The sequence below is a fragment of the Grampus griseus genome, assembly GCF_964374135.1.
Source record: "Grampus griseus genome assembly, chromosome: 1".
Lineage (NCBI taxonomy): Eukaryota > Metazoa > Chordata > Mammalia > Artiodactyla > Delphinidae > Grampus > Grampus griseus.
In genome coordinates this window covers 72,473,710-72,486,755 of record NC_139017.1, presented here as the reverse complement: position 1 = coordinate 72,486,755, position 13,046 = coordinate 72,473,710, and the positions used below count along the sequence as shown (strand labels likewise).

At 45.5% G+C, this 13,046-nt stretch overlaps 1 protein-coding gene across 1 annotated transcript in view; it reads left to right on the top strand.

Moving 5' to 3' along the window:
- TDRD10 (tudor domain containing 10) overlaps positions 1-13,046 on the top strand; it is a 53,925-nt gene that overhangs the window by 35,365 nt on the left and 5,514 nt on the right. The window contains exons 7-8 of the mRNA XM_082647778.1: positions 12,178-12,220; positions 12,887-12,977. Coding sequence (XP_082503904.1) covers positions 12,178-12,220; positions 12,887-12,977 — 134 coding nt within the window. The remainder of the gene's footprint in view (positions 1-12,177; positions 12,221-12,886; positions 12,978-13,046) is intronic.

Below are 13,046 nucleotides of genomic sequence, written 5' to 3'. Positions count from 1 at the left end.
TTCCTATTCCCATTTTCTTAATTGTTTTGGGTTCATTATTGTAGGTCTTTTCCTTCTCTTGTGTTTCTTGCCTAGAGAAGTTCCTTTAGCATTTGTTGTAAAGCTGGTTTGGTGGTGCTGATCTCTCTCAACTTTTGCTTGTCTGTAAAGGTTTTAATTTCTCCATCAAATCTGAATGAGATTCTTGCTGGGTAGAGTAATCTTGGTTGCAGGTTTTTCTCCTTCATCACTTTAAATATGTCCTGCCACTCCCTTCTGGCTTGCAGAGTTTCTGCTGGAAGATCAGCTGTTAACCTTATGGGGATTCCCTTGTGTGTTATTTGTTGTTTTTCCCTTGCTGCTTTTAATATGCTTTCTTTGTATTTAATTTTTGACAGTTTGATTAATATGTGTCTTGGCATATTTCTCCTTGGATTTACCCTGTATGGGACTCTCTGTGCTTTCTGGACTTGATTAACTATTTCCTTTCCCATATTAGGGAAGTTTTCAACTATAATCTCTTCAAATATTTTCTCAGTCCCTTTCTTTTTCTCTTCTTCTTCTGGAACCCCTATAATTCGAATGTTGGTGAATTTAATGTTGTCCCAGAGGTCTCTGAGACTGTCCTCAGTTCTTTTCATTCTTTTTTCTTTATTCTGCTCTGCAGTAGTTATTTCCACTATTTTATCTTCCAGGTCAGTTATCCGTTCTTCTGTCTCAGTTATTCTGCTATTGATCCCATCTAGAGTATTTTTCATTTCATTTATTGTGTTGTTCATCGTTGTTTGTTTCATCTTAGTTCTTCTAGGTCCTTGTTAAATGTTTCTTGCATTTAAAAAAAAAAATGTTTCTTGCATTTTGTCTATTCTATTTCCAAGATTTTGGATCATCTTTACTATCATTATTCTGAATTCTTTTTCAGGTAGACTGCCTATTTCCTCTTCATTTTTTAGGTCTGGTGGGTTTTTATCTTGCTCCTTCATCTGCGGTGTGTTTTTCTGTCTTCTCATTTTGCTTATCTTACTGTGTTTGGGGTCTCCTTTTTGCAGGCTGCAGGTTCGTAGTTCCCGTTGTTTTTGGTGTCTGTCCCCAGTGGCTAAGGTTGGTTCAGTGGGTTGTGTAGGCTTCCTGGTGGAAGGGACTAGTGCCTGTGTTCTGGTGGATGAGGCTGGATCTTGTCTTTCTGGTGGGCAGGTCCACGTCTGGTGGTGTGTTTTGGGGTGTCTGTGGACTTATTATGATTTTAGGCAGCCTCTCTGCTAATGGGTGGGGTTGTTTTCCTGTTTTGCTAGTTGTTTGGCATCGGGTGTCCAGCACTGTAGCTTGCTGGTCGTTGAGTGAAGTTGGGTGCTGGCATTGAGATGGAGATCTCTGGGAGATTTTCACCGTTTGATATTATGTGGAGCTGGGAGGTGTCTTGTTGACCAGTGTCCTGAAGTTGGCTTTCCCACCTCAGAGGTATAGCACTGACTCCTGGCTGCAGCACCAAGAGCCTTTCATCCACATGGCTCAGAATAAAAGGGAGAAAAAGTAGAGAGAAAGAATTAGCAGAAGTAGGAAGAAAGAAAGAAAGAAAGAAGGAAGAAAAGAAGGAAAGGAGGAAAGAAAGGAAAGAAACAGGAAGGAGGGAGGGAGGGAGGGACGGTGGGAGGAAGGAAGGAAGGAGGGAAGGAAGGAAAAAAGAAAGAGAAAGAAGATAAAGTAAAATAAAATAGAGTAAATTATAATAAAGTTATCAAATTAAAAAATAATTATTAAGAAAAAAATTTAAAAAAAACAGACGGATAGAACCTTAGGACAAATGGTGGAAGCTAAGCTATACAGACAAAATCTCACACAGAAGCATGCACATACACACTCACAAAAAGAGGAAAAGGGGGAAAAAATCATAAATCTTGCTCTCAAAGTCCACCTCCTCAATTTGGGATGATTCGTTGTCTATTCATGTATTCCACAGATGCAGGGTACATCAAGTTGATTGTGGAGCTTTAATCCGCTGCTTCTGAGGCTGCTGGGAGAGATTTCCCTTTCTCTTCTTTGTTCTCACAGCTCCCAGATTTGGCCCCACCTCTGCGTGTAGGTCGCTGGAGGGCGTCTGTTTTTCGCTCAGACAGGACGGGGTTAAAGGAGCCGCTGATTCGGGGGCTCTGGCTCACTCAGGCCGGGGGCAGGGAGGGGCACGGAGTGCGGGGCGAGCCTGCGGCGGCAGAGGCCGCCGTGACGTTGCACCAGCCTGAGGCTCACCGTGCGTTCTCCCGGGGAAGTTGTCCCTGGATCCCGGGAACCCGGCAGTGGCGGGCTGCACAGGCTCCCCGGAAAGGAGGTGTGGATAGTGACCTGTGCTCGCACAGAGGCTTCTTGGCGGCGGCAGCAGCAGCCTTAGCGTCTCCTGCCCGTCTCTGGGGTCCGCGCTTTTAGCCGCAGCTCACGCGCGTCTCTGGAGCTCCTTTAAGCAGCGCTCTTAATCCCCTCTCCTCGCACACCAGGAAGCAAAGAGGGAAGAAAAAGTCTGTTGCCTCTTCGGCAGCTCCAGACCTTTTCCCGGACCCCCTCCCGCCCCCCCCCCCCCCCCCGCCGTGGTGCACTAACCCGTTCAGGCTGCATTCACGCCGCCAACCCGTCCTCTCCCTGCGCTCTGACCAAAGCCCGAGCCTTAGCTCGCAGCCCTGCCCGCCCCAGCGGGTGAGCAGACAAGCCTCTCGGGCTGGTGAGTGCCGGTCAGCACCGATCCTCTGTGCGGGGAATCTCCCCGCTTTGCCCTCTGCACGCCTGTTGCTGTGCTCTCCTCCGTGGCGCCGAAGCTCCCCCCCTCTGCCACCCGCAGTCTCCGCCCGCGAAGGGGCTTCCTAGCGTGTGGAAACTTTTCCTCCTTTACAGCTCCCTCCCACTGGTGCAGGTCCCGTCCCTATTCTTTTGTTTCTGTTTTTTCTTTTTTTCTTTTGCCCTACCCAGGTACGTGGTAGGGGGGGTTCTTGCCTTTTGGGAGGTCTGAGGTCTTCTGCCAGCGTTCAGTAGGTGTTCTGTAGGAGTTGTTCCACGTGTAGATGTATTTCTGATGTATGTGTGGGGAGGAAGGTGATCTCCGCGTCTTACTCTTCCGCCATCTTCCCCTCGTCCCTTCTCTAATTGTTTGATAGAATTCACTTGTGAAGCCATCTGGTCCTGGACTTTTGTTTGTTGGAAGATTTTTAATCAGAGTTTCAATTTCATTACTTGTGATTGGTCTGTTCATATTTTCTATTTCTTCCTGGTTCGGTCTTGGAAGGTTATACCTTTCTAAGAATTTGTCCATTTCTTCCAGATTGTCCATTTTATTGGCATAGAGTTGCTTGTAGTAGTGTCTTATGATGCTTTGTATTTCTGCAGTGTCCGTTGTAACTTCTCCTTTTTCATTTCTAATTTTAATTGATTTGAATCCTCTCCCTCTTTTTCTTGATGAGTCTGGATAAAGGTTTATCTATTTTGTTTATCTTCTCAAAGAACCAGCTTTTAGTTTTATTGATCTTTGCTATTGTTTTCTTTGTTTCTATTTCATTTATTTCTGCTCTGATCTTTATGATTTCTTTCCTTCTACTAACTTTGGGTTTGTGTTCTTTTCAATTGAAATTTTTTTTAATAATTTATTTTACTGAAGTATAGTTGATTTACAATGTGTTAATTTCTACTGTGCAGCAAAATGAGTCACTTATACATATATGTACATTCTTTTTCATATTATTTTCCATTATGGTTTATCACAGGATACTGGATGTAGTTCCCTGTTCTATACAGTAGGACCTTGTTATCTATCCATTCTATATATAAAAGTTTGCATCTGCTAATCCCGAACTCCCAACCCATTAACTTTGGGTTTTGTTTGTTCTTCTTTCTCTAGTTCCTTTAAGTGTCAGTTTACATTGTTTATTTGAGATTTTTCTTGTTTCTTGAAGTAGGCTTGTATTGCTATAAACTTCCCTCTTAGAACTGCTTTTGCTGCATCTCATAGGTTTTGGATCATCATGTTTTCATTGTAATTTGTCTCTAGGTATTTTTTGATTTCCTCTTTGATTTCTTCAGTGATCTCTTGGTTATTTAGTAACGTACTGTTTAGCCTCTATGTGTTTGTGTTTTTTACGTTTTTTTCCCCTGTAATTGATTTCTAATCTCTTAGTGTTGTGGTCGGAAAAGATGCTTGATATGATTTCAACTTCCTTAAATTTACTGAGGCTTGATTTGTGACCCGAGTTGTGATCAGTCCTGGAGAATGTTCCTTGTGTACTTGAGAAGAAAGTGTAATCTGCTAATTTTGGATGGAATGTCCTATAAACATCAATTAAATCTATCTGATCTGTTGTGTCATTTAAAGCTTTTGTTTCCTTATTAATTTTCTGTCTGGATGATTTGTCCACTGGTGAAAGTGGGGTGTTTAAGTCCCCCACTATTATTGTGTTACTGTCGATTTCCTCTTTTATAGCTGTTAGCATTTGCCTTATGTATTGAGGTGCTCCTGTGTTGGGTGCATATATATTTATAATTGTTATATCTTCTTCTTGGATTGATCCCTTGATCATTACATAGTGTCCTTCCTTGTCTCTTGTAACATTCTTTATTTTAAAGTCTATTTTATCTGCTATGAGTATTGCTACTCCAGCTTTCTTTTGATTTCCATTTGCATGGAATATCTTTTTCCATCCCCTCACTTTCAGTCTGTATGTGTCCCTAGGTCTGAAGTGGGTCTCTTGTAGACAGCATATATATGTGTCTTGTCTTTGTATCCATTCAGTGAGCCTGTGTCTTTTGGTTGGAGCATTTAATCCATTCACGTTTAAGGTAATTATCGTTACGTATGTTCCTATTCCCATTTTATTAATTCTTATGGGTTTGTTTTTGTAGGTCCTTTTCTTCTCTTGTGTTTCTCACTTAGAGAAGTTTCTTTAGCATTTGTTGTAGGGCTGGTTTGGTGGTACTGAATTCTCTTAGCTTTTGCTTGTCTGTAAAGCTTGTGATTTCTCCGTCGAATCTGAATGAGATCCTTGCCAGGTAGAGTAATCTTGGTTGTACGTTCTCGCTTTCATCACTTTAAATATATGGTGCCACTCCCTTCTGGCTTGTAGAGTTTCTGCTGAGCAATCAGCTGTTAACCTTATGGGAGTTCCCCTGTATGTTATTTGTCGTTTTCCCTTGTTGCTTTCAATAATTTTTCTTTGTTTTTAATTTTTGTCAATTTGATTACTATGTGTCTTGGCATGTTTCTCCTTGGGTTTATCCTGCCTGGGACTCTGTGCGCTTCCTGGACTTGGGTGCCTATTTCCTTTACCATGTTAGGGAAGTTTTCAACTATAATCTCTTCAGATATTTTCTCGGGTCCTTTCTCTCTCTCTTCTCCTTCTGGGACCCCTGTAATGCGAATGTTGTTGCATTTAATGTTGTCCCAGAGGTCTCTTAGGCTATCTTCATTTCTTTTCATTCTTTTTTCTTTAGTGTGTTCCGTGGCAGTGAATTTCACCATTCTGTCTTCCAGGTCACTTATCCATTCTTCTGCCTCAGTTATTCTGCTATTGATTCCTTCTAGTGTACTTTTCATTTCAGTTATTGTATTGTTCATCCCTTTTGTTTGTTCTTTAATTCTTCTAGGTCTTTGTTAAACATTTCTTGCATCTTCTCGATCTTTGCCTCCATTCTTTTTCCGAGGTCCTGGATCATCTTCACTATCATTATTCTGAATTCTTTTTCTGGAAGGTTGCCTATCTCCACTTCATTTAGTTGTTTTTCTGGGGTTTTATCTTGTTCCTTCATCTGTACAAAGTCCTCTGCCTTTTCATTTTGTCTGTCTTTTTGTGAAAGTTTTCCTTCCACAGGCTGCAGAGTTGTAGTTCTTCTTGCTTCTGCTGTAGTGTTTTTTAAGTGTATCTCTTTGTATACCTTTTTAAGTGGTTGCTCTACATGTTATATATACATAACATAGTCTATGCCTGTTGACTTTACTGGTTTGAGTTAAGTATAGAAACCCTATTTCTCTTTACCCTCCCCTGTTTATAATGTAATTTTTAAAAATATGTCCTCGGTGTTCATTTAGAACCATATTGGACAGTTACAATTTTTATTTCAACTGTCAAACATAATTTAGAAAACTCATGAGAAGAAAACCTATTGTACTTACCCATATTTTTTCTTACCATGTTCTTTCTTACTTTCTGATGTTTCAAGGTTCCAGTAAAGTCAGCCACCTCTGAAGCTACCGGTTTTCACAGCTTTGCCTACTGTGGTAGAACTATCAGCCAAAGGACCAGAGAGTGGGAGAAGCTCCAGACTGACACACCTTAGTCTCATATTCTTATCCAAGGGCCTGTAGTTTTCTGTTGTTGTTGTTTTTTAACAGATACCCTGTTTTTTGTATGCTTCTGTTCAATGTCCAGAATACTGAAATGGTTGTTTTTGACAATTTTGTCAATTTTGATAATAGCTTTTGGGGGAGAGGATTTATCAATCGAAATATTTTGTAGTAGAATTGTTTTAGAGAAGAGTAAAGGTCAAATGAGAGGATCCGTGGTGCAACATAAACATGTAGGAAGAGTTCAGGTCAACGTGGGAGAGAAAATATCAAATGATATAACAGAGTCTCCCAGGAGTGAAGGATATGTTTTTAGTTTGAAAGCAACCATTGAGTACCTAGGATAATGACTGGGAAAATAAAAACCTACACCAAGACACATTATAGAAATATTTTAGAGTATTGGATAAAGCTTCAGAAAGAGAATCCACATGGAAGGGTATAGGATTGGAATGTGTCATTAAATTTTGTAGGAAGATAATGTCTAACCCCCAATCTGTTCTTAATTAAATTACTCTAGAATGAAGGTAGAGTAAGGACTTGTTCACAAATGTAGGGTCTCAAAAAATGTATGTCCCATGTAGCTGCTCTCAGAAAGCTATGGAGGGATATGCACCAATACAATGAAGCAATAAGGCAAAAAAGTAAATGGAGGGGAAAAAAGGAGCAGTTAATTCCTGGAGAAGTTTGTATAAGGATAAAAGTAATCATAATACATACCTTTTTTAATATTAAAATTAAAAATAATTATTTATTTATTTTAATTAATTATTTGGACTGTGCCAGGTCTCAGTTTGTGGCACGTATGATCTTTGTTGCGGCGTGCACGTGGGATCTAGTTCCCCGGCCGGGGATTGAATCCGGGCCCCCTGCATTAGGAGCAAGGAGCCCTGCTCACTGGACCACCAGGGAAGTCCCATTAATGTTAAAATTAAAAAAAATTTTCATAGTATGTAACTTGATTCAGCAGCAATTGGTATTTATATAGTCACATAATAATGAGAACACTGGACAGTTTGAGCAGGGAGCGACATAACCAGATTTCACGAATGTACACTAAAAAATCAACTATTGAAGTATTACGTAAAATAAACCCCTCTTAGGTGTACAGTTTGATGAATTTTGACAAGTGTATGCAGCCATGTAACCACCATCACAATCAAATATAGACCGTTTCAGTCACCCAAAAGGTTCTCTTGTGCCCTATCCCAGCTTTGTGCCCCGCAGGCAGTGACTGACCTGTTTTCTATCACTTTAAATGAGATTTATCCTTTTTAGAGTTTGGTGTAAATGGAATCATGCCATATGTGCTTCTTTGTGTCTCGTTTCTTTCACTCAGCAGAATGTTATTGAGATTCATCCATGCGGTCGCACCATCAGCAATTCTTTTTTTAATGCTAAGTGGTGTTCTCTTGTATGGATGTGCCACCATTAGTTCATCTGTTCACCGAGATTTAGGTTTTAAAGGGACCCTGTGGAATAGACTCCAGGGGCCAGAGTGGAAGCAGAAGACCTGTCTCAGGTGGTCCAGGTAAGAGATGCAAGAGTCTGTTCCTCCAGCCCCAGTGCCATTCCCCAAACACACCAAGCACATCCCCACCTTAGGGCCTCAGGTGTTCCCAGCCGGAAGGCTCGTCTCCCAGGCGTCTGTGGGTTTGCCTTCTCACTTCATTTAGGCGTCTGTTCAGCCATCACTCCCTCCCCCACCCCTGCCCGCTTGTCCCCTCTCCTTGACTTGCGTTTCTTCTTTGCCCTTATGGTCATTGACCTTATACCTCTTTGTATACTTCTTGTCTGCTGCCCCCACCAAGAGTGTGAGCTTCATGGTGGCCATGTCTAGAATGTACGCATTTTATAAATATGTGTGGAGTGACTCAGTGTGGCTTCCTGAGAGCAAGGTCTGTGTCTGTCACCTGTGAAGTACAAGGTGTGGTACTGGGTGGCAGTCGAGGGTTAAAGCTGTAAGTATTAAATTTCCACGTGGATGTGCCTTTCAGGTGACTCCAGGTGCAGTTCCCCGGGTAGAGACAGGGCCTTAAAAGTGATGGCCAGGGTGACCACAGTGGGCCAGGGGTGTGGCAGTGAGCAGTCTCAGGGAGGCCACCACTTTTCTGAGTGTCATGTGAGGCCTGTGACCCCCCACCCCCCAGTACTGGTTGGAGAGCTTCTCCCTGGTGTGCAGGGGAACCGGATGGGACCCTCCCCCAACCCCGCCCCCAAAAGCCTTCTGGCCACTGACCTTTGTGTACCCTGTGTGTTCTCTCCCACTGCTGGGACTCACCAGCATGATTCTGGACCAGGCCACCTCTTGGAACGCTTGACCAGCTGGTAGTAATGTCCCAGAACAAAGTAACGAGAGCATTAACAGCTGTGGATGGATTGGGCGTAGAGTAACCGCTTACAGCAACAGTAGGTCTTAATCACAGTCTGCTGGTGTGGCAGCTGCTGAGGTGCCGCCTTGATCTCTGTAGCTTCCAGGTGGCCACTTCCGTGCTGCAGACCTCCTGAAACGTGAGGTTCTGCTGTGGTGGTGGAATGATAATTGTGTAGATTTTCCTCTGAAACTTAATTTCACAAACTGGCAAAACAGGCTTGTTATATTTATCTCTTAAATCATTAGGGAATCATAATTAGACCCCAAATGGTTTTAAATGTTTCTGTATTAATAATTTTTAGCCTGAAACCACCGCTAATAATTGGTTCTTGGGATTGGTATTTGGAAATGTCTTAGGAGATTCTAAATAAAAAGGCACCTTCTGTGCTTGGCTAGAAGACAGTTTTTTTTTTTTTTTTGCGGTATGCGGGCCTCTCACTGTTGTGGCCTCTCCCGTTTTGGAGCACAGGCTCCGGACGGCCATGGCTCATGGGCCTAGCCGCTACGCAGCATGTGGGATCCTCCCGGACCGGGGCACGAACCCGTGTCCCCTGCATCGGCAGACGGACTCCCAACCGCTGCGCCACCAGGGAAGCCCTAGAGGACAGTTTTTAACAGTCACTTTGCTTTGTTGTAGGTAAACAGCAGGGGCAGAATGGTTTAGCGTGGAGATTTGATTTGGGCCCCATTGGTGGACAGTGGTAGTTCACTCACGGAGGGCTCACTCTGCGGGCTGTGTTCTGATCGCTTTGCTGTGTGAACCTGTTTAAATACAGCAGTAGGTCCTGCTACTCTCCCATCCTGCAGGTGGGGGCACCAAGTAGCCAGGCCAAAGTTAAGGAGCCAGTCAGTTCTGGAACCAGGATTGGAGCCCAGTCTGACTCCAGAACCTGTACTTTTAACCTCTCTTATACTGCTTCCATTTATTGAGCACCTATTTCATGTCAGTGTCCTGAACAGATACTGGTCCACCTAAATCCTCACATCAGGTGTGATTCGTGGTATTGAAGAGGAAGCCAAGGCTTAGATTAAGAATTTGCCCCGGTTCATTTCTCCTCTCTCCCTCCTTTCTTCTCTTTTTCTTCTCTCTGTCACATATATTTACTAAGAGCTTAATATGTATCAGACACTGTTCTGGGCTCTGGGGTTACCTCAGCAATGAAGGTAATTGTCAAAAGACAGATGTGATTCACATTCTCATAATGTTTAAATTCCAGTGGAAAGACACATATAGTGAACCAATAAATAAGTGAATACATAAGAAAATGCCCCCCCCAAAAAAAGAGAGAGAAAAAAAGAAAATGTCAAATAGTGTTACCAACCAGGGTTCTTGGCATCGTTAATCAATAGAAATTGATAATAGGCCAGACAAGTTCACGCAAGGCGTTATTGAGGCCCCTCCTGCAGCAGCAGGGGGGAGTGAAAACAAGCAACAGTTTCCCTTGCCGGTTCCCCGAGGCAGGGAGAGCTGGTTCGTATATGGGGTGAGGGGAGGGGTGTGTCCAGCACTCGGGCCAGAGGGGTGCTTAGGAGGTCTGCCCATCCCTTCGGTGGTGGTGTGTGCAGGGGGCTTGCGCAGGACCCTGCTTTTGCTCCCGGCTCTTCAGAAATGGCAGTTGGGTTTTGGGTTTTCCGTGTTTTTTGTATCTTTGCCCCGACCGCACATGCACGCAGGTATTTTTAGTCCCTAATAGTTTCCTTGTATTTCATTGCTTGAGGAGACGTGTGTCCAGGTACAAGCACAGCAGCAAAGGGTCCCAGGGCCCAGCCTGTCTCAGTAGCAAGTACCAGACAGAGAACTGAAATAAGGTGATGTGATAGAGAGGAGAGGGGTCACTTAGATGGTTCTTAGGGAGTCCTCTTTGTGAGGAAGTGACCTCTCAGCTGAGCTCTGGATGACAAGTCAGCCTACCATGAGTAAGACCAGGGAAAGAACATTCCAGACAGAGGGGCCACCTACAAATGCCTCAGAGTGTGACATGGGGGGAAAAGGGGTAAGTGGGCAGAGCAGAGGGCAGTGGGAAGGAGGGTAGATCATGGCGGCCTTGGTGAGCCCACCTGGAGACTTGGAGTTTTATTTGTAAGCACAATGGGAAGGTGTTGGAAGGTTTTAATCAGGTGACTGATGCGATCTGATTTTGGTGTGTAAGAGGTTGTGTTGTCTTCTGGGTGGGGACTGGATTGCAGGAGGCTGTGTGGCAGCGTCTTTGGACGTGGTTGTTACGGTCCTGGTAAGAGATGGTGATGGCTAGTATTGGGGTGGTGGAGATGGAGAGAGAGGAGTATGTGGGTTTGGGTGTGTTTTGGAGGAAGAGACGGCTTAACTTGCTGGTGAATTTGATGCTAGATGAATTTGATGAATTTGATGATAGAAAGAGAGCTGAATGTGGCCTGAGCCGCTAGGCTTACTAAAATTGAGAAAGCCGAGGTGAAGCAGCTTGCGGAGGGTCCGTTTTAGACATGCTGAGTTTGTGTACCTCTTGGTTGGCCTGTCAGGGAGGCGTCTCTATGAGGCCTGACTGGAAGGAGACAGGACTCTGGACACCCCTTTCAGTGAAGGGAGCAGAGAAAGGTGGTCGCCAGAGGGGCTGGGGGGCGAGGCAGGGTCTTTGCAAACATGGATAATGGAGCATGTTTGTTTCCTGGTGGGAGGTGTCCACGGGGAGAGAGACGGCAGTAGAGGAGAAGGGGCGTGGCTGCAGGGGTGTTGCCCTCCAGAAGGTGAGACAGTGCCAGCCCCAGCGCCAGACCCTTCTGAGAAGGTAACTGAGGGATGGCAGGGAGGGCGGGGCTGGGGGGCGGTGGTTTGGGTGGTGAGAGGATGAGGGGCCTCCCATCCAGTTGCTTCCAGTTTTCTCCTGATGAAGAGGCAGGTTCATAGGGTGGGCAGAGGGTGGGAGTATGGAGGGTTTGAAGAGAGGAGGGGGTGAGGTGTTGTCTCACCAGGGGCTTACCATGGGATTGTGGCATGTCCATTTGAGAACAGGGGCCGCACGTGTTCTCAGGTAGCGGTCAGCGGGGAGTGGGGTAAGCAGCGGAGCGGCAGGCGTGCAGATCCGTGGGTGTAACCAGGGCGGGGGATTTTCCAGGTGTGGACGGTGGAGCAAGGGAAGCCAGCGTGGGTTGAGGGCTGCAGGATTGTAGTCTTTCTGTCTCCACCCAGTCCTGCTGCCCGAGTAACCATTTCCACCTCTTTCTCCCCTAAGAAGTGCCCGCAGGGGCCTCCCGGGCTAAGCAGTGCTGGGCTTCTGCGCCTCTAGGTACCGACCAGCACCCCCGGCAGCACCTCCCTCCCTCCCCCCTTCCTGTTCCCTGAACCTCTTGTCTTTGGTTGACTCAGGACCTCCCCGAGAGAAAGGAGAAAGTGGAGGAAGCCCCAAAGGTCAGCTGAAGCCTGTGTCTGCACAGGGGCTGTTGCTGCGCTGTCTCCAGATCTGCTTGGAGAGACGCAACATGTAAACCAGTGAAACGAATACTACTGTGCCTGAGTGGTACCTTTTCTTTTCCTCCCTAGGGTTTGGAGAAGACCTCTGGTCAAGGATTTGCTAGAACCACTGGTGAGATCCTGAGCTGCCATCTGTTCCTAGGACATGTCTTTGCAGCTCCTGATTCACTTCTCCCAGCCTCCCTTCCAGCTTTGTCCCACGCTGACCCCTCAGTGTAGGAAATAGCCCTTTTTATTCCTCTAGGATGCTTTCTTTTAATTAATTAACTTATTTATTAATTTTTATTTTTTGGGGGGCTGCATTGGGTCTTCATAGCTGCACGAGGGCTTTCTCTAGTTGCAGTGCACAGGCTTCTCATTGCGGTGGCTTCTCTTGCTGCGGAGCACGGGCTCGAGGCACATGGGCTTCAATAGTTGTGGCTCGCGGGCTCTAGAGCACAGGCTCAGTAGTTATGGCGCACAGGCTTAGTTGCTCCGCGGCATGTGGGATCTTCCCGGACCAGGGGTTGAACCCGTGTCCCCTTCATTGGCAGGCGGGTTCTTAACCACTGTGCCACCAGGGAAGCCTCCTTAGGATGCTTTCTTGATTAAAGAATGTCATCCAGCAAACCCTCCCCATCCAGCTGAGGATGTGGAGGCCGAGACCCAGAAGGATGTAGCTTCACTTCCCATCTCATCCTGCCCCTGAGGGTGGGGCCAGGGCCTTCTGGGGGGCAGGTGGGGTACGGTCCTCTGAGACAGCCCCGGTGCCTCCAGAACACAACCTTCTGCTTTCCAGCTTGTACACAGCTCGTTCCTAAAGCTTCCGTTGACCCCTGTAAGACGGAGAAACCGAGGACAAGCATCTTTGCGGTTCCCATGGAAATGAGGTGAGCGGAGGTGTAGAGAGGCCGCTGGCAAAGGGCAACTGTAAACGTCTGCTCAGTCCCTAGAGGGTG